Source organism: Salvelinus alpinus, chromosome 5 (assembly GCF_045679555.1).
Source record: "Salvelinus alpinus chromosome 5, SLU_Salpinus.1, whole genome shotgun sequence".
Lineage (NCBI taxonomy): Eukaryota > Metazoa > Chordata > Actinopteri > Salmoniformes > Salmonidae > Salvelinus > Salvelinus alpinus.
Window position 1 is genome coordinate 2459916 of NC_092090.1, and position 19738 is coordinate 2479653.

Here is a 19738-nt window from a genome sequence, read left to right on the forward strand (position 1 = left end):
TGGCCCAGCGGCGTCCGGGTTAGTGGAGGGTTTGGCCCAGCGGCGTCCGGGTTAGTGGAGGGTTTGGCCCAGCGTCGTCCGGGTTAGTGGAGGGTTTGGCCCAGCGGCGTCCGGGTTAGTGGAGGGTTTGGCCCAGCGGCGTCCGGGTTAGTGGAGGGTTTGGCCGGCAGGGATGTCCTTGTCCCATCGCGCACTAGCGACTCCTGTGGCGGGCCGGGCGCAATGCACGCTGACACGGTGGCCAGCTGTACGGTGTTTCCTCCGACACGTTGGTGCGGCTGGCTTCCGGGTTAAGTGGGCAGTGTGTCAAGAAGCAATTCGGCTTGGTTGGGTTGTGTTTTGGGGGACGCACGGCTCTCGACCTTCAAGTCTCTAGGGGAGTTGCAGTGATGGGACAAGACTGTAACTACCAATTGGATACCACGAAATTGGGGAGAAAAAGGGATAAAGGAAAAAAAATTATGAATATAATAATCTTTCTAAAAAGCTGCATTTGCTGTCCATAGAAACAGAACCTCTAGTTCTGTGGCGACGTCATGGTGTATCTTGGGATTTATTGTGACCTTTTTGATTGGTTGATAAAATCATTGCCATATTGTGTGTGTGTGTAGGATCCTGTCTTGCCTGATGGAGCACCTGTATACAGAAAAGATGGTGGAGGACTGTGAACGCAGACTACTGGAGCTGCAGTATTTCATCTCTAGAGACTGGAAGTAAGTCAACCATGACCTCTGACCCCTAACCCCTGACTGTGAACGCAGACTACTGGAGCTGCAGTACTTCATCTCTAGAGACTGGAAGTAAGTCAACCATGACCTCTGACCTCTAACCCCTGACTGTGAACGCAGACTACTGGAGCTGCAGTACTTCATCTCTAGAGACTGGAAGTAAGTCAACCATGACCTCTGACCCCTAACCCCTGACTGTGAACGCAGACTACTGGAGCTGCAGTACTTCATCTCTAGAGACTGGAAGTAAGTCAACCATGACCTCTGACCCCTAACCCCTGACTGTGAACGCAGACTACTGGAGCTGCAGTACTTCATCTCTAGAGACTGGAAGTAAGTCAACCATGACCTCTGACCCCTAACCCCTGACTGTGAACGCAGACTACTGGAGCTGCAGTACTTCATCTCTAGAGACTGGAAGTAAGTCAACCATGACCTCTGACCCCTAACCCCTGACTGTGAACGCAGACTACTGGAGCTGCAGTACTTCATCTCTAGAGACTGGAAGTAAGTCAACCATGACCTCTGACCCCTAACCCCTGACTGTGAACGCAGACTACTGGAGCTGCAGTACTTCATCTCTAGAGACTGGAAGTAAGTCAACCATGACCTCTGACCCCTAACCCCTGACTGTGAACGCAGACTACTGGAGCTGCAGTACTTCATCTCTAGAGACTGGAAGTAAGTCAACCCTATAATATTAGTAACCAGGAAATGGCGGAGCGATTTCTGCATAGTACAGCTTTAACAACATGTTTCTTTTTTCATGAATGTTTATGATTGAACCAGTTGAGACTGTGCAGCTGGCTCATCTAGTGGACTGTCTAGCTCTCTACTGCCCCCTGGTGGTCAGACTGTCTAGCTCTCTACTGCCCCCTGGTGGTCAGACTGTCTGACTCTCTACTGCCCCCTGGTGGTCAGACTGTCTAGCTCTCTACTGCCCCCTGGTGGTCAGACTGTCTAGCGCTCTACTGCCCCCCGGTGGTCAGACTGTCTAGCTCTCTACTGCCCCCTGGTGGTCAGACTGTCTAGCGCTCTACTGCCCCCTGGTGGTCAGACTGTCTAGCGCTCTACTGCTCCCCGGTGGTCAGACTGTCTAACGCTCTACTGCCCCCTGGTGGTCAGACTGTCTAACTCTCTACTGCCCCCTGGTGGTCAGACTGTCTAACGCTCTACTGCCCCCTGGTGGTCAGACTGTCTAACGCTCTACTGCCCCCCGGTGGTCAGACTGTCTAGCGCTCTACTGCCCCCTGGTGGTCAGACTGTCTAGCTCTCTACTGCCCCCTGGTGGTCAGACTGTCTAGCGCTCTACTGCCCCCCGGTGGTCAGACTGTCTAGCGCTCTACTGCTCCCCGGTGGTCAGACTGTCTAACGCTCTACTGCTCCCCGGTGGTCAGAGTGTCTAACGCTCTACTGCCCCCTGGTGGTCAGACTGTCTAACTCTCTACTGCCCCCTGGTGGCCAGACTGTCTAACTCTCTCCTCTCTACCAGACTGGACCCCATCCTGTATAAGAAGTGCCAGGGTGACGCTGCCCGGCTGTGCCACACCCACGGCTGGAACGAGACCAGCGAGCTGATGCCACCTGGGGCCGTGTTCTCGTGTCTCTATCGCCATGCCTACCGCACCGAGGAGCAGGGACGACGGGTAAGATTCAGGAGTAGCAAATGGTTCCACATTACTGCTATGGTAGATTACATGTTGGAGGAGTTCCCATGGTTCCCCATTACTGCTATGGTAGATTACATGTTGGAAGAGTTCCCATGGTTCCACATTACTGCTATGGTAGATTACATGTTGGAGGAGTTCCCATGGTTCCCCATTACTAGGTGGTGGTGGTTGGTAATCACAGTGGTAGGTGGTGGTGGTTGGTAATCACAGTGGTAGGTGGTGGTGGTTGGTAATGACAGTGGTAGGTGGTGGTGGTGGTTGGTAAAGACAGTGGTAGGTGGTGGTGGTGGTTGGTAAAGACAGTGGTAGGTGGTGGTTGGTAAAGACAGTGGTAGGTGGTGGTGGTGGTTGGTAAAGACAGTGGTAGGTGGTGGTGGTGGTTGGTAATGACAGTGGTAGGTGGTGGTGGTGGTTGGTAAAGACAGTGGTAGGTGGTGGTGGTGGTGGTTGGTAATGACAGTGGTAGGTGGTGGTGGTGGTGGTTGGTAAAGACAGTGGTAGGTGGTGGTGGTGGTTGGTAATGACAGTGGTAGGTGGTGGTGGTGGTGGTTGGTAATGACAGTGGTAGGTGGTGGTGGTGGTGGTTGGTAATGACAGTGGTAGGTGGTGGTGGTGGTGGTTGGTAATGACAGTGGTAGGTGGTGGTGGTGGTTGGTAATGACAGTGGTAGGTGGTGGTGGTGGTTGGTAAAGACAGTGGTAGGTGGTGGTGGTGATTGGTAAAGACAGTGGTAGGTGGTGGTGGTTGGTAAAGACAGTGGTAGGTGGTGGTGGTGGTTGGTAGGTGGTGGTGGTGGTTGGTAAAGACAGTGGTAGGTGGTGGTGGTTGGTAATGACAGTGGTAGGTGGTGGTGGTGGTTGGTAAAGACAGTGGTAGGTGGTGGTGGTGGTTGGTAAAGACAGTGGTAGGTGGTGGTTGTTGGTAAAGACAGTGGTAGGTGGTGGTGGTTGGTAATGACAGTGGTAGGTGATGGTGGTGGTTGGTAATGACAGTGATGGTGGTGGTTGGTAATGACAGTGGTAGGTGGTGGTGGTGGTGGGTAATGACAGTGGTAGGTGGTGGTGGTGGTGGGTAATGACAGTGGTAGGTGGTGGTTGTTGGTAAAGACAGTGGTAGGTGGTGGTGGTTGGTAAAGACAGTGGTAGGTGGTGGTGGTGGTTGGTAAAGACAGTGGTAGGTGGTGGTGGTGGTTGGTAATGACAGTGGTAGGTGGTGGTGGTGGTTGGTAAAGACAGTGGTAGGTGGTGGTTGGTAATGACAGTGGTAGGTGGTGTTGGTGGTGGTGGTGGTTGGTAATGACAGTGGTAGGTGGTGGTGGTGGTTGGTAAAGACAGTGGTAGGTGGTGGTGGTGGTTAGTAATGACAGTGGTAGGTGGTGGTGGTGGTTGGTAAAGACAGTGGTAGGTGGTGGTTGGTAATGACAGTGGTAGGTGGTGGTGGTGGTGGTGGTTGGTAATGACAGTGGTGGTGGTGGTTGGTAATGACAGTGGTAGGTGGTGGTGGTGGTGGTGGGTAATGACAGTGGTAGGTGGTGGTGGTGGTTGGTAAAGACAGTGGTAGGTGGTGGTGGTGGTTGGTAATGACAGTGGTAGGTGGTGGTGGTTGGTAAAGACAGTGGTAGGTGGTGGTGGTTGGTAAAGACAGTGGTAGGTGGTGGTGGTTGGTAATGACAGTGGTAGGTGGTGGTGGTGATTGGTAATGACAGTGGTAGGTGGTGGTGGTTGGTAAAGACAGTGGTAGGTGGTGGTGGTGATTGGTAATGACGGTGGTGGTGGTTGGTAATGACAGTGGTAGGTGGTGGTGGTGGTTGGTAATGACAGTGGTAGGTGGTGGTGGTGGTTGGTAAAGACAGTGTTAGGTGGTGGTGGTGGTTGGTAATGACAGTGGTAGGTGGTGGTGGTTGGTAAAGACAGTGGTAGGTGGTGGTGGTGGTTGGTAATGACAGTGGTAGGTGGTGGTGGTTGGTAAAGACAGTGGTAGGTGGTGGTGGTTGGTAAAGACAGTGGTAGGTGGTGGTGGTTGGTAAAGACAGTGTTAGGTGGTGGTGGTGGTTGGTAATGACAGTGGTAGGTGGTGGTGGTTGGTAAAGACAGTGGTAGGTGGTGGTGGTTGGTAAAGACAGTGGTAGGTGGTGGTGGTTGGTAAAGACAGTGTTAGGTGGTGGTGGTGGTTGGTAATGACAGTGGTAGGTGGTGGTGGTTGGTAAAGACAGTGGTAGGTGGTGGTGGTTGGTAAAGACAGTGGTAGGTGGTGGTGGTTGGTAATGACAGTGGTAGGTGGTGGTGGTGTTTGGTAATGACAGTGGTAGGTGGTGGTGGTTGGTAAAGACAGTGGTAGGTGGTGGTGGTGGTGGTTGGTAAAGACAGTGGTAGGTGGTGGTGGTGGTTGGTAATGACAGTGGTAGGTGGTGGTGGTGATTGGTAATGACAGTGGTAGGTGGTGGTGGTTGGTAAAGACAGTGGTAGGTGGTGGTGGTGATTGGTAATGACAGTGGTAGGTGGTGGTGGTGATTGGTAATGACAGTGGTAGGTGGTGGTGGTGGTTGGTAAAGACAGTGGTAGGTGGTGGTGGTGGTTGGTAATGACAGTGGTAGGTGGTGGTGGTGGTTGGTAATGACAGTGGTAGGTGGTGGTGGTGGTGATTGGTAATGACAGTGGTAGGTGGTGGTGATTGGTAATGACAGTGGTAGGTGGTGGTGGTTGGTAAAGACAGTGGTAGTTGGTGGTGGTTGGTAATGACAGTGGTAGGTGGTGGTGGTTGGTAATGACAGTGGTAGGTGGTGGTGGTGGTTGGTAATGACAGTGGTAGGTGGTGGTGGTGGTTGGTAATGACAGTGGTAGGTGGTGGTGGTGGTTGGTAATGACAGTGGTAGGTGGTGGTGGTGGTTGGTAAAGACAGTGGTAGGTGGTGGTGGTGATTGGTAAAGACAGTGGTAGGTGGTGGTGGTGGTGGTTGGTAATGACAGTGGTAGGTGGTGGTGGTGGTTGGTAAAGACAGTGGTAGGTGGTGGTGGTGATTGGTAATGACAGTGGTAGGTGGTGGTGGTGGTTGGTAAAGACAGTGGTAGGTGGTGGTGGTGGTTGGTAAAGACAGTGGTAGGTGGTGGTGGTGGTTGGTAAAGACAGTGGTAGGTGGTGGTTGGTAAAGACAGTAGTAGGTGGTGGTGGTTGGTAAATACAGTGGTAGGTGGTGGTGGTGGTGGTTGGTAAAGACAGTGGTAGGTGGTGGTGGTTGGTAAAGACAGTGTTAGGTGGTGGTGGTGGTTGGTAATGACAGTGGTAGGTGGTGGTGGTTGGTAAAGACAGTGGTAGGTGGTGGTGGTTGGTAAAGACAGTGGTAGGTGGTGGTGGTTGGTAATGACAGTGGTAGGTGGTGGTGGTGTTTGGTAATGACAGTGGTAGGTGGTGGTGGTTGGTAAAGACAGTGGTAGGTGGTGGTGGTGGTGGTGGTTGGTAAAGACAGTGGTAGGTGGTGGTGGTGGTTGGTAATGACAGTGGTAGGTGGTGGTGGTGATTGGTAATGACAGTGGTAGGTGGTGGTGGTTGGTAAAGACAGTGGTAGGTGGTGGTGGTTGGTAAAGACAGTGTTAGGTGGTGGTGGTGGTTGGTAATGACAGTGGTAGGTGGTGGTGGTTGGTAAAGACAGTGGTAGGTGGTGGTGGTTGGTAAAGACAGTGGTAGGTGGTGGTGGTTGGTAATGACAGTGGTAGGTGGTGGTGGTGTTTGGTAATGACAGTGGTAGGTGGTGGTGGTTGGTAAAGACAGTGGTAGGTGGTGGTGGTGGTGGTGGTTGGTAAAGACAGTGGTAGGTGGTGGTGGTGGTTGGTAATGACAGTGGTAGGTGGTGGTGGTGATTGGTAATGACAGTGGTAGGTGGTGGTGGTTGGTAAAGACAGTGGTAGGTGGTGGTGGTGATTGGTAATGACAGTGGTAGGTGGTGGTGGTTGGTAATGACAGTGGTAGGTGGTGGTGGTGGTTGGTAAAGACAGTGGTAGGTGGTGGTGGTGGTTGGTAATGACAGTGGTAGGTGGTGGTGGTGGTTGGTAATGACAGTGGTAGGTGGTGGTGGTGGTGATTGGTAATGACAGTGGTAGGTGGTGGTGATTGGTAATGACAGTGGTAGGTGGTGGTGGTTGGTAAAGACAGTGGTAGTTGGTGGTGGTTGGTAATGACAGTGGTAGGTGGTGGTGGTTGGTAATGACAGTGGTAGGTGGTGGTGGTGGTTGGTAATGACAGTGGTAGGTGGTGGTGGTGGTTGGTAATGACAGTGGTAGGTGGTGGTGGTGGTTGGTAATGACAGTGGTAGGTGGTGGTGGTGGTTGGTAAAGACAGTGGTAGGTGGTGGTGGTGATTGGTAAAGACAGTGGTAGGTGGTGGTGGTGGTGGTTGGTAATGACAGTGGTAGGTGGTGGTGGTGGTTGGTAAAGACAGTGGTAGGTGGTGGTGGTGATTGGTAATGACAGTGGTAGGTGGTGGTGGTGGTTGGTAAAGACAGTGGTAGGTGGTGGTGGTGGTTGGTAAAGACAGTGGTAGGTGGTGGTTGGTAAAGACAGTGGTAGGTGGTGGTGGTGGTTGGTAAAGACAGTGGTAGGTGGTGGTTGGTAAAGACAGTGGTAGGTGGTGGTTGGTAAATACAGTGGTAGGTGGTGGTGGTGGTGGTTGGTAAAGACAGTGGTAGGTGGTGGTTGGTAAAGACAGTGGTAGGTGGTGGTGGTGGTTGGTAAAGACAGTGGTAGGTGGTGGTGGTGGTTGGTAAAGACAGTGGTAGGTGGTGGTGGTTGGTAAAGACAGTGGTAGGTGGTGGTGGTGGTGGTTGGTAAAGACAGTGGTAGGTGGTGGTGGTGGTTGGTAAAGACAGTGGTAGGTGGTGGTTGGTAAAGACAGTGGTAGGTGGTGGTTGGTAAAGACAGTGGTAGGTGGTGGTTGGTAAAGACAGTGGTAGGTGGTGGTGGTGGTTGGTAAAGACAGTGGTAGGTGGTGATTGGTAAAGACAGTGGTAGGTGGTGGTTGGTATAGACAGTGGTAGGTGGTGATTGGTAAAGACAGTGGTAGGTGGTGGTTGGTAAAGACAGTGGTAGGTGGTGATTGGTAAAGACAGTGGTAGGTGGTGGTTGGTATAGACAGTGGTAGGTGGTGATTGGTAAAGACAGTGGTAGGTGGTGGTTGGTATAGACAGTGGTAGGTGGTGATTGGTAAAGACAGTGGTAGGTGGTGGTTGGTAAAGACAGTGGTAGGTGGTGGTGGTGGTTGGTAATGACAGTGGTAGGTGGTGGTTGGTAAAGACAGTGGTAGGTGGTGGTGGTTGGTAATGACAGTGGTAGGTGGTGGTGGTGGTGGTGGTTGGTAAAGACAGTGGTAGGTGGTGGTTGGTAAAGACAGTGGTAGGTGGTGGTTGGTAAAGACAGTGGTAGGTGGTGGTTGGTAAAGACAGTGGTAGGTGGTGGTTGGTAAAGACAGTGGTGGTGGTGGTTGGTAATGACAGTGGTAGGTGGTGGTGGTGGTTGGTAATGACAGTGGTAGGTGGTGGTGGTGGTTGGTAAAGACAGTGGTAGGTGGTGGTGGTGGTTGGTAATGACAGTGGTAGGTGGTGGTGGTTGGTAATGACAGTGGTAGTTGGTGGTGGTGGTTGGTAAAGACAGTGGTAGGTGGTAGGTGGTGGTTGGTAATGACAGTGGTAGGTGGTGGTGGTGGTTGGTAATGACAGTGGTAGGTGGTGGTGGTTGGTAATGACAGTGGTAGGTGGTGGTGGTGGTTGGTAAAGACAGTGGTAGGTGGTAGGTGGTGGTTGGTAATGACAGTGGTAGGTGGTGGTTGGTAAAGACAGTGGTAGGTGGTAGGTGGTGGTTGGTAATGACAGTGGTAGGTGGTGGTGGTGGTTGGTAATGACAGTGGTAGGTGGTGGTGGTTGGTAAAGACAGTGGTAGGTGGTGGTGGTGGTTGGTAAAGACAGTGGTAGGTGGTGGTGGTGGTTGGTAAAGACAGTGGTAGGTGGTAGGTGGTGGTTGGTAATGACAGTGGTAGGTGGTGGTTGGTAAAGACAGTGGTAGGTGGTGGTTGGTAAAGACAGTGATTGTTCTTAAAGCCCCGTGCTGAATCTGATGGACATAAATGGCTACAATATTGTCTGACCAGATGACATCCTGGTACCCAGTGATCATCCCATCTATCTGTTCTGTTATAAAAATTACCTTCCAGTGGTATGTGTGTATATCACTAATGTGTGTGTGTGTGTGTGTGTACCCTGTGTGTGTGTGTGTGTGTGTACCCTGTGTGTGTGTGTGTGTGTGTGTGTGTGTGTGTGTGTGTGTGTGTGTGTGTGTGTGTGTGTGTGTGTGTGTGTGTACCCTGTGTGTGTGTGTGTGTGTACCCTGTGTGTGTGTGTGTGTGTACCCTGTGTGTGTATGTGTGTGTGTACCCTGTGTGTGTATGTGTAGCTATCTCGTGACTGTAAGGTGGAGGTACAGAGGATCCTCCACCAGAGGGCGCTAGATGTGAAACTGGACCCTAATCTCCAGAAGCGATGTTTGACTGACCTGGGGAAGTGGTGCAGTGACAAGACTGGCACGGGACAGGTAACACACACACACACACACACACACACACACACACACACACACACACACACACACACACACACACACACACACACACACACACACACACACACACACACACACACACACACGCGCGCGCGCTGTATGACCGACCAGGTAGGAGGACAGCTTTACCTGACAGAGACTTTGGCTTCATCCCAATTCCCCCAAAGTGTAAATCTGCACACTTTCTCACATGGAGTTAAGAATGGTGGACAACCCCTTCCAGCCAATGGGTACGCCAGTCAGATCCTTCTAAATCCATGAGATAGTGTGCACTTGCACACTACTAAAAAAGGGTGGAGAATCAGCACTAAATGTCCTAAATCAGCTCCTGGGCATTCTGGGAGATCTGCCAATGTCCTAAACCAACCCCTGGGCATTCTGGGAGATCGGCCAATGTCCTAAACCAACCCCTGGGCATTCTGGGAGATCGGCCAATGTCCTAAACCAACCCCTTGGCATTCTGGGAGAGCTGCCAATGTCTTAAACCAACCCCTGGGCATTCTGGGAGAGCGACCAATAAAGGTTCTCCCAATGTGTCATAACCATCAGATCCTTCCACATAGGCTTGTAGTAGGCTGGGGCGGTATCCAGATGTCCATACCGTTCTTCTCTCATACCTGCAGAGCCATTGGGCCTCTTACCAGAATGCTAACAAAATAAGCACAAACTGATAGGGAAATCACATAGAAGCTGTTAGCTAAATGCTAATGAGCGAAAACAGGTAAATCCAGCTCATTAAGCTATACAAGCATAGCTAGTAAATGTTAGCATAGCTAGTAAATGTTAGCATAGCTAGTAAATGTTAGCATAGCTAGTAAATGTTAGCATAGCTAGTAAATGTTAGCATAGCTAGTAAATGTTAGCATAGCTAGTAGCTAAGCATAGCTAGTAAATGTTAGCATAGCTAGTAGCTACCGAATGTCATTGTCGGTGAGTGTGGACATTTACAAGAGAAAGTGAACGAGAGAAATTGTGCAAATGAACAAAGTTGTGATGCAGGCTTTTCTGAAGGAAGAGCAGCAGAGGGGGGAAGACCAGAGGAGGAATAGCAGCACGTGTACACAGAGCAGAGTGGGGGAAGAACAGAGGAGGAACAGCAGCATGTGTCCACAGAGCAGAGGGGGGAAGAACAGAGGAGGAACAGCAGCATGTGTATACAGAGCAGAGGGGGGAAGACCAGAGGAGGAACAGCAGCATGTGTCCACAGAGCAGAGGGGGGGGAGAACAGAGGAGGAACAGCAGCATAGTAGCTACAATTAATCACCTTTTTATTGAAAACTTCAAATCAATAGTTTTGAGGATATTGTAAGTCCCCTGGTATACGGTCTATACCAGCCAAGGCTACTTCCACCTCTCCTTCAAGGTTTGGTATCTCTCCATAGACAATCATGTATTACTGCCCTTGGCTTCTCAAATACTGACTGTGTCTGGTTGATGTATCTCTCCATAGACAATCATGTATTACTGCCCTTGGCTTCTCAAATACTGACTGTGTCTGGTTGATGTATCTCTCCATAGACAATCATGTATTACTGCCCTTGGCTTCTCAAATACTGACTGTGTCTGGTTGATGTATCTCTCCATAGACAATCATGTATTACTGCCCTTGGCTTCTCAAATACTGACTGTGTCTGCTTGATGTATCTCTCCATAGACAATCATGTATTACTGCCCTTGGCTTCTCAAATACTGACTGTGTTTGCTTGATGTATATGAAGACTGCGTGTGTGACGGCGTGTGTGACGGCGTTGTGATGGTGTGTGTGATGGTGTGTGTGATGGCGTTGTGATGGTGTTGTGATGGTGTTGTGATGGTGTGTGTTGGCGTGTGTGATGGCGTGTGTGATGGTGTGTGTGATGGTGTGTGTGATGGTGTGTGTGATGGCGTTGTGATGGTGTTGTGATGGTGTATGTGATGGTGTGTGTGATGATGTGTGATGGTGTGTGTGATGGCGTTGTGATGGTGTGTGTGATGGCGTTGTGATGGTGTGTGTGATGGTGTGTGTGATGGCGTTGTGATGGTGTGTGTGATGGTGTGTGATGGTGTGTGTGATGGCGTTGTGATGGTGTGTGTTGGCGTGTGTGATGGTGTGTGTGATGGTGTGTGTGATGGTGTGTGTGATGGCGTTGTGATGGTGTTGTGATGGTGTTGTGATGGTGTGTGTTGGCGTGTGTGATGGCGTGTGTGATGGTGTGTGTGATGGTGTGTGTGATGGCGTTGTGATGGTGTTGTGATGGTGTGTGTGATGGTGTGTGTGATGATGTGTGATGGTGTGTGTGATGGCGTTGTGATGGTGTGTGTGATGGCGTTGTGATGGTGTGTGTGATGGTGTGTGTGATGGCGTTGTGATGGTGTGTGTGATGGTGTGTGTGATGGTGTGTGATGGTGTGTGTGATGGCGTTGTGATGGTGTGTGTGATGGTGTTGTGATGGTGTGTGTGATGGTGTGTGATGGCGTTGTGATGGTGTGTGTGACGGTGTGTGACGGCGTGTGATGGTGTTGTGATGGTGTGTGTGTTCTAGGAGTTGGAGTGTCTGCAGGACCACCTGGAAGACCTGCTGTCAGGGTGTGGAGAGGTGGTGGGCAACCTGACAGAGCTGCAGTCTGAGGTACACTATCACTGTCTGCATGTTGGACGTACAGGAGGCTCCAGAATGGTTGGCACCACTATCACTGTCTGCATGATGGACGTACAGGGGGCTCCAGAATTATTGGCACCACTATCACTGTCTGCATGATGGACGTACAGGAGGCTCCAGAATTATTGGCACCACTATCACTGTCTGCATGATGGACGTACAGGAGGCTCCAGAATTATTGGCACCACTATCACTGTCTGCATGATGGACGTACAGGGGGCTCCAGAATGGTTGGCACCACTATCACTGTCTGCATGTTGGACGTACAGGGGGCTCCAGAATGGTTGGCACCCTTGATAAAGATGAGCAAAAAAGACTGGATAAAATAAATTACACAAATACCAAACTATATTATTACTATATAGTATGAGTTATATTAGTGTTATATTATATAGTATGAGTTATAGTAGTACTATATGATATAGTATGAGTCATATTATTACTATATTATATATTATGAGCTATATTAGTACTATATTATATAGTATAGGTTATTATTACTATATTATATAGTATGAGTCATATTATTACTATATTATATAGTATGAGTTACATTAGTACTATATGATATAGTATGAGCTATATTAGTACTATATGATATAGTGTGAGTTATATTAGTGCTATATTATATAGTATGAGTTACATTAGTACTATATGATATAGTATGAGCTATATTAGTACTATATGATATAGTGTGAGTTATATTAGTGCTATATTATATAGTATGAGTTACATTAGTACTATATTATATAGTATGAGTTACAGTAGTACTATATTATATAGTATGAGTTATATTAGTGCTATATTATATAGTATGAGTTACAGTAGTGCTATATTATATAGTATGAGTTATAGTAGTGCTATATTATATAGTATAGTACTATTATGTAGTATGAGCTATATTACTACTATATTATATTGTATGAGCTATATTACTACTATATTATATAGTATGAGTTATATTACTACTATATTATATTGTATGAGCTATATTAGCGAAAACAGGTTTTTAGACATTTTTGCAAATGTATTAAAAAAAAAACAGCTTATTTACATAAGTATTCAGACCCTTTGATCTGAGACTTGAAATTGAGCTCAGGTACATCCTGTTTCCATTGATCATCCTTGAGATGTTTCTACAACTTGATTGGACTCCACCTGTGGTAAATTCAACTGATTGGACATGATTTTGAAAGGCACACACCTGTCTAAATAAAGGTTCCACAGTTGACAGTGCATGTCAGAGATAAAACCAAGCCATGAAGTCGAAGGAATTGTCCGTAGAGCTCCGAGACAGGAATGTGTTGAGGCACAGATCTGGGGAAGGGTACCAAAACATTTCTGCAGCATTGAAGGTCCACAAGAACACAGTGGCCTCCATCATTCTTAAATGGAAGAAGTTTGGAACCACCAAGACTCTTCCTTGAGCTGGCCGCCCAGCCAAACTGAGGAATCGGGAGAAGGGCCTTGGTCAGGGAGGTGACTAAGAACCCAATGGTTACTATGACAGAGCTCTAGGGTTCCTATGTGGAGTTGGGAGAACCTTCCAGAAGGACAACCTTTTCTGCATCACTCCACCAATCAGGCCTTTATGGTAGAATTGCCTGACGGAAGCCACTCCTCAGTAGAAGGCACATGACAGCCCGCTTGGAGTTTGCCAAAAGGAACCTAAAGACTCTCAAACCATGACAAGCAAGATTCTCTGGTCTGATGAAACCAAGATTGAACTCTTTGGCCTGAATGCCAAGCATCACGTCTGGAGGAAACATGGCACCATCCCTACGGTGAAGCATGGTGGTGGCAGCATCATGCTGTGGGAATGTTTTTCAGCAGCAGGGACTGAGAGACTAGTAAGGATCGAGGGAAAGATGAACGGAGCAAAGTACAGAGAGATCCTTGATGAAAACCTGCTCCAGAGCGCTCAGGACCTCAGACTGGGGTGAAGGTTCACCTTCCAACAGGACAACGACCCTAAGCACTTAGCCAAGACAATGCAGGAGAGTCTTCAGGACAAGTCTCTGAATGTCCTTGAGTGGCCCAGCCAGAACACGGACTTGAACCCGATCCAACATCTCAGGAGAGACCTGAAAATAGCTGTGTAGCGATGCTCCCCATCCAACCTGACGGAGCTTGAGAGGATCTGCAGAGAAGAATGGGAGAAACTCCCCAAATACAGGTGTGCCAAGCTTGTAGCGTCATACCCAAGAAGACTCAAGGCTGTAATCGCTGCCAAAGGTTCTTTAGCAAAGTACTGAGTAAAGGGTCTGAATACTTATGTAATTGTCATTTTTCAGTTTTTTATTTGCAATAAATTTGCAAACATTTCTTAACCTGTGTTTGCTTTGTCATTATGGGGTATTGTGTGTAGATTGAGGGATAATTTCTGTTTAAATCCATTTTAGAATAAGGCTGTAAAGTAACAAACTGTAAAAAGTCATGATCTGAATCGTTTCCCAATTCTCCATATTTGTGTTATTTTATCCAGTCTTTTTTGGTCATCTTTATCAAGGGTGCCAACCATTCTGTATGATGTATCTCTGTATATGAATGTCTCTGGCTGACATGGTCTCTCTGCTGTGATAGGACATCTTTATCAAGGCTGCCAACCATTCTGTATGTGTGACGTATCTCTGTATATGAATGTCTGTGGCTGACATGGTCTCTCTGCTGTGATAGGACATTCATATTGAGGCCCTGCTGATCCGGGCTTGTCAACCTGTCATCCAGACTCACTGCCATGTAAGTTCCAACAGATCCAGAACTCAGCTCTCTCACTCTGCCTGACCTCAGAACAGATTCTCCTCTTTTGGCAGGTCCAAAATCTAAAAACAAGATATCCCAACAAACACATCTCTCTCCTCTCTCTCCTCCAGGATGTATCTGACAACCAGGTGGATACAGGGGATCTGATGGAGTGTCTGGTCCAGAACAAACACCAGAAGGAGATGAACAGCAAGTGTACCGTGGGAGTTACACACTTCCAGCTGGTGGGTCACTGTCGCTATGACAACACGCACACTGACTCATGTACACACAGCTGGCGGGTCGCTGTCGCTATGACAACACGGACCAAGGAGCTGTTGACCTCACTATGACCCCCCCCCCCCCAAATGAACTGAATGCCCTGACTCACACACTCACTATCTCTCTGAATAATCCACAGAATCTCACACACACCACACACTCATCCTTCAGGGCACTTTCAGGGCACCTCCCATAACAGAGGAGTATCTCACCATCTCAAGGTCCTCTACTCTGAGGTGATGTAAACCGGTAGGATGTGAGGTGATGTAAACCGGTAGGATGTGAGGTGATGTAAACCGGTAGGATGTGAGGTGATGTAAACCGGTAGGATGTGAGGTGATGTAAACCGGTAGGATGTGAGGCGATGTAAACCGGTAGGATGTGAGGTGATGTAAACCGGTAGGATGTGAGGCGATGTAAACCGGTAGGAGGGGAGGTGATGTAAACCGGTAGGAGGGGAGGTGATGTAAACCGGTAGGATGTGAGGTGATGTAAACCGGTAGGATGTGAGGCGATGTAAACCGGTAGGAGGGGAGGCGATGTAAACCGGTAGGATGTGAGGTGATGTAAACCGGTAGGATGGGAGGTGATGTAAACCGGTAGGAGGGGAGGTGATGTAAACCGGTAGGATGTGAGGTGATGTAAACCGGTAGGATGTGAGGCGATGTAAACCGGTAGGAGGGGAGGTGATGTAAACCGGTAGGAGGGGAGGTGATGTAAACCGGTAGGATGTGAGGCGATGTAAACCGGTAGGATGTGAGGTGATGTAAACCGGTAGGATGTGAGGCGATGTAAACCGGTAGGATGTGAGGCGATGTAAACCGGTAGGATGTGAGGCGATGTAAACCGGTAGGAGGGGAGGCGATGTAAACCGGTAGGATGTGAGGCGATGTAAACCGGTAGGATGTGAGGCGATGTAAACCGGTAGGATGTGAGGCGATGTAAACCGGTAGGATGTGAGGCGATGTAAACCGGTAGGAGGGGAGGCGATGTAAACCGGTAGGATGTGAGGCGATGTAAACCGGTAGGATGTGAGGCGATGTAAACCGGTAGGATGTGAGGCGATGTAAACCGGTAGGATGTGAGGCGATGTAAACCGGTAGGATGTGAGGTGATGTAAACCGGTAGGATGTGAGGCGATGTAAACCGGTAGATGGGGAGACACAGGCTTATGCGTAGCTGTATTTGATGACCGGCCGTTGTATATAATCAACCCTGACTGACTCCATCTCCTCCTCCTCAGATCCAGATGAAGGACTTTCGTTTCTCCTACAAGTTCAAGATGGCGTGTAAAGAGGACGTGCTCAAACTCTGCCCCAACATCAAGAAGAAGTGAGTCAGAACCGGTCCCAATGGCTCCCTATTCCCTATATAGTGCACTACTTATGACCAGTCCCAATGGCTCCCTATTCCCTATATAGTGTGTGCTGACAGTTACAGAGTCATTTCCATCACTATTACTTTTCATGGTTTGGATCTTCCACTTACTAATTCACCCTCTGTCTCCGTGTCTCTGTCTCTGTCTCTGTCTGTCCTCAGGGTGGATGTAGTGATCTGTCTCAGTACCACAGTGTTGTTACTAATTCACCCTCTGTCTCCGTGTCTCTGTCTCTGTCTCTGTCTGTCCTCAGGGTGGATGTAGTGATCTGTCTCAGTACCACAGTGTTGTTACTAATTCACCCTCTGTCTCCGTGTCTCTGTCTCTGTCTCTGTCTGTCCTCAGGGTGGATGTAGTGATCTGTCTCAGTACCACAGTGTTGTTACTAATTCACCCTCTGTCTCCGTGTCTCTGTCTCTGTCTCTGTCTGTCCTCAGGGTGGATGTAGTGATCTGTCTCAGTACCACAGTGTTGTTACTAATTCACCCTCTGTCTCCGTGTCTCTGTCTCTGTCTCTGTCTGTCCTCAGGGTGGATGTAGTGATCTGTCTCAGTACCACAGTGTTGTTACTAATTCACCCTCTGTCTCCGTGTCTCTGTCTCTGTCTCTGTCTGTCCTCAGGGTGGATGTAGTGATCTGTCTCAGTACCACAGTGTTGTTACTAATTCACCCTCTGTCTCCGTGTCTCTGTCTCTGTCTCTGTCTGTCCTCAGGGTGGATGTAGTGATCTGTCTCAGTACCACAGTGTTGTTACTAATTCACCCTCTGTCTCCGTGTCTCTGTCTCTGTCTCTGTCTGTCCTCAGGGTGGATGTAGTGATCTGTCTCAGTACCACAGTGTTGTTACTAATTCACCCTCTGTCTCCGTGTCTCTGTCTCTGTCTCTGTCTGTCCTCAGGGTGGATGTAGTGATCTGTCTCAGTACCACAGTGTTGTTACTAATTCACCCTCTGTCTCCGTGTCTCTGTCTCTGTCTGTCCTCAGGGTGGATGTAGTGATCTGTCTCAGTACCACAGTGTTGTTACTAATTCACCCTCTGTCTCCGTGTCTCTGTCTCTGTCTCTGTCTGTCCTCAGGGTGGATGTAGTGATCTGTCTCTCTCTCTGTCTGTCCCCCAGGGTGGATGTAGTGATCTGTCTCAGTACCACAGTGTTGTTACTAATTCACCCTCTGTCTCCGTGTCTCTGTCTCTGTCTCTGTCTGTCCTCAGGGTGGATGTAGTGATCTGTCTCTGTCTCTGTCTGTCCTCAGGGTGGATGTAGTGATCTGTCTCTCTCTCTGTCTGTCCTCAGGGTGGATGTAGTGATCTGTCTCTCTGTCTGTCCTCAGGGTGGATGTAGTGATCTGTCTCAGTACCACAGTGAGGAACGACACTCTGCAGGACGTCAAGGAGCAGCGCGTCTCTCTCAAGTGTCGGAAACAACTCAGAGTAGAGGAGCTGGAGATGGTGAGAGTTACTCCTCTGTTACAACTCAGAGTAGAGGAGCTGGAGATGGTGAGAGTTACTCCTCTGTTACAACTCAGAGTAGAGGAGCTGGAGATGGTGAGAGTTACTCCTCTGTTACAACTCAGAGTAGAGGAGCTGGAGATGGTGAGAGTTACTCCTCTGTTACAACTCAGAGTAGAGGAGCTGGAGATGGTGAGAGTTACTCCTCTGTTACAACTCAGAGTAGAGGAGCTGGAGATGGGGAGAGTTACAACTCAGAGTAGAGGACCTGGAGATGGGGAGAGTTACTCCTCTGTTACAACTCAGAGTAGAGGAGCTGGAGATGGTGAGAGTTACTCCTCTGTTACAACTCAGAGTAGAGGAGCTGGAGATGGGGAGAGTTACTCCTCTGTTACAACTCAGAGTAGAGGAGCTTGAGATGGTGAGAGTTACTCCTCTGTTACAACTCAGAGTAGAGGAGCTGGAGATGGTGAGAGTTACTCCTCTGTTACAACTCAGAGTAGAGGAGCTGGAGATGGGGAGAGTTACAACTCAGAGTAGAGGAGCTGGAGATGGTGAGAGTTACTCCTCTGTTACAACTCAGAGTAGAGGAGCTGGAGATGGTGAGAGTTACTCCTCTGTTACAACTCAGAGTAGAGGACCTGGAGATGGGGAGAGTTACTCCTCTGTTACAACTCAGATTGGAGGAGCTGGAGATGGTGAGAGTTACTCCTCTGTTACAACTCAGAGTAGAGGACCTGGAGATGGTGAGAGTTACTCCTCTGTTACAACTCAGAGTAGAGGACCTGGAGATGGGGAGAGTTACTCCTCTGTTACAACTCAGAGTAGAGGACCTGGAGATGGGGAGAGTTACTCCTCTGTTACAACTTGGCCCTGTGGAGTCCTTATTAGGCCTGACCAAGCTGTTGGACAGTCTTTAACTCATCTTTAACTCATCTGTCAGCTCCAGCCATCTCTGGTGACCGTCCTGCCAGGTTAGCTGCAGGGAACCAGTCATCTGTCAGCTCCAGCCATCTCTGGTGACCGTCCTGCCAGGTTAGCTGCAGGGAACCAGTCATCTGTCAGCTCCAGCCATCTCTGGTGACCGTCCTGCCAGGTTAGCTGCAGGGAACCAGTCATCTGTCAGCTCCAGCCATCTCTGGTGACCGTCCTGCCAGGTTAGCTGCAGGGAACCAGTCATCTGTCAGCTCCAGCCATCTCTGGTGACCGTCCTGCCAGGTTAGCTGCAGGGAACCAGTCATCTGTCAGCTCCAGCCATCTCTGGTGACCGTCCTGCCAGGTTAGCTGCAGGGAACCAGTCATCTGTCAGCTCCATCTCTGGTGACCGTCCTGCCAGGTTAGCTGCAGGGAACCAGTCATCTGTCAGCTCCATCTCTGGTGACCGTCCTGCCAGGTTAGCTGCAGGGAACCAGTCATCTGTCAGCTCCATCTCTGGTGACCGTCCTGCCAGGTTAGCTGCAGGGAACCAGTCATCTGTCAGCTCCATCTCTGGTGACCGTCCTGCCAGGTTAGCTGCAGGGAACCAGTCATCTGTCAGCTCCAGCCATCTCTGGTGACCGTCCTGCCAGGTTAGCTGCAGGGAACCAGTCATCTGTCAGCTCCATCTCTGGTGACCGTCCTGCCAGGTTAGCTGCAGGGAACCAGTCATCTGTCAGCTCCATCTCTGGTGACCGTCCTGCCAGGTTAGCTGCAGGGAACCAGTCATCTGTCAGCTCCATCTCTGGTGACCGTCCTGCCAGGTTAGCTGCAGGGAACCAGTCATCTGTCAGCTCCAGCCATCTCTGGTGACCGTCCTGCCAGGTTAGCTGCAGGGAACCAGTCATCTGTCAGCTCCATCTCTGGTGACCGTCCTGCCAGGTTAGCTGCAGGGAACCAGTCATCTGTCTGCTCCATCTCTGGTGACCGTCCTGCCAGGTTAGCTGCAGGGAACCAGTCATCTGTCAGCTCCATCTCTGGTGACCGTCCTGCCAGGTTAGCTGCAGGGAACCAGTCATCTGTCAGCTCCATCTCTGGTGACCGTCCTGCCAGGTTAGCTGCAGGGAACCAGGAGACCATTAGAACACAGCATTAGCAGGACAGACATGTCGTCCTATTTGGTAAATATTCATTGTCAACTATTCATATCAAACAAATGAGGTAAATACATCCTTTTTCTCCTCTCATTTCTCCTCCTTTCTCTCTCCTCCCTCCTCTCCTCCTCTCTCCTCCCTCCTCTCCTCTCTTTTCTCTCCCCTGTCCTCTCCTCCTCTCTTCTC

At 49.5% G+C, this 19738-nt stretch overlaps 1 protein-coding gene across 1 annotated transcript in view; it reads left to right on the forward strand.

The window, feature by feature from the left end:
- The window catches only part of LOC139575406 (Golgi apparatus protein 1-like), a 105579-nt gene that overhangs the window by 54253 nt on the left and 31588 nt on the right, over window positions 1–19738 (forward strand). The window contains exons 10-17 of the mRNA XM_071400342.1: window positions 612–713; window positions 2221–2374; window positions 8832–8969; window positions 11519–11605; window positions 14312–14374; window positions 14509–14622; window positions 15903–15991; window positions 17366–17483. Coding sequence (XP_071256443.1) covers window positions 612–713; window positions 2221–2374; window positions 8832–8969; window positions 11519–11605; window positions 14312–14374; window positions 14509–14622; window positions 15903–15991; window positions 17366–17483 — 865 coding nt within the window. The remainder of the gene's footprint in view (window positions 1–611; window positions 714–2220; window positions 2375–8831; window positions 8970–11518; window positions 11606–14311; window positions 14375–14508; window positions 14623–15902; window positions 15992–17365; window positions 17484–19738) is intronic.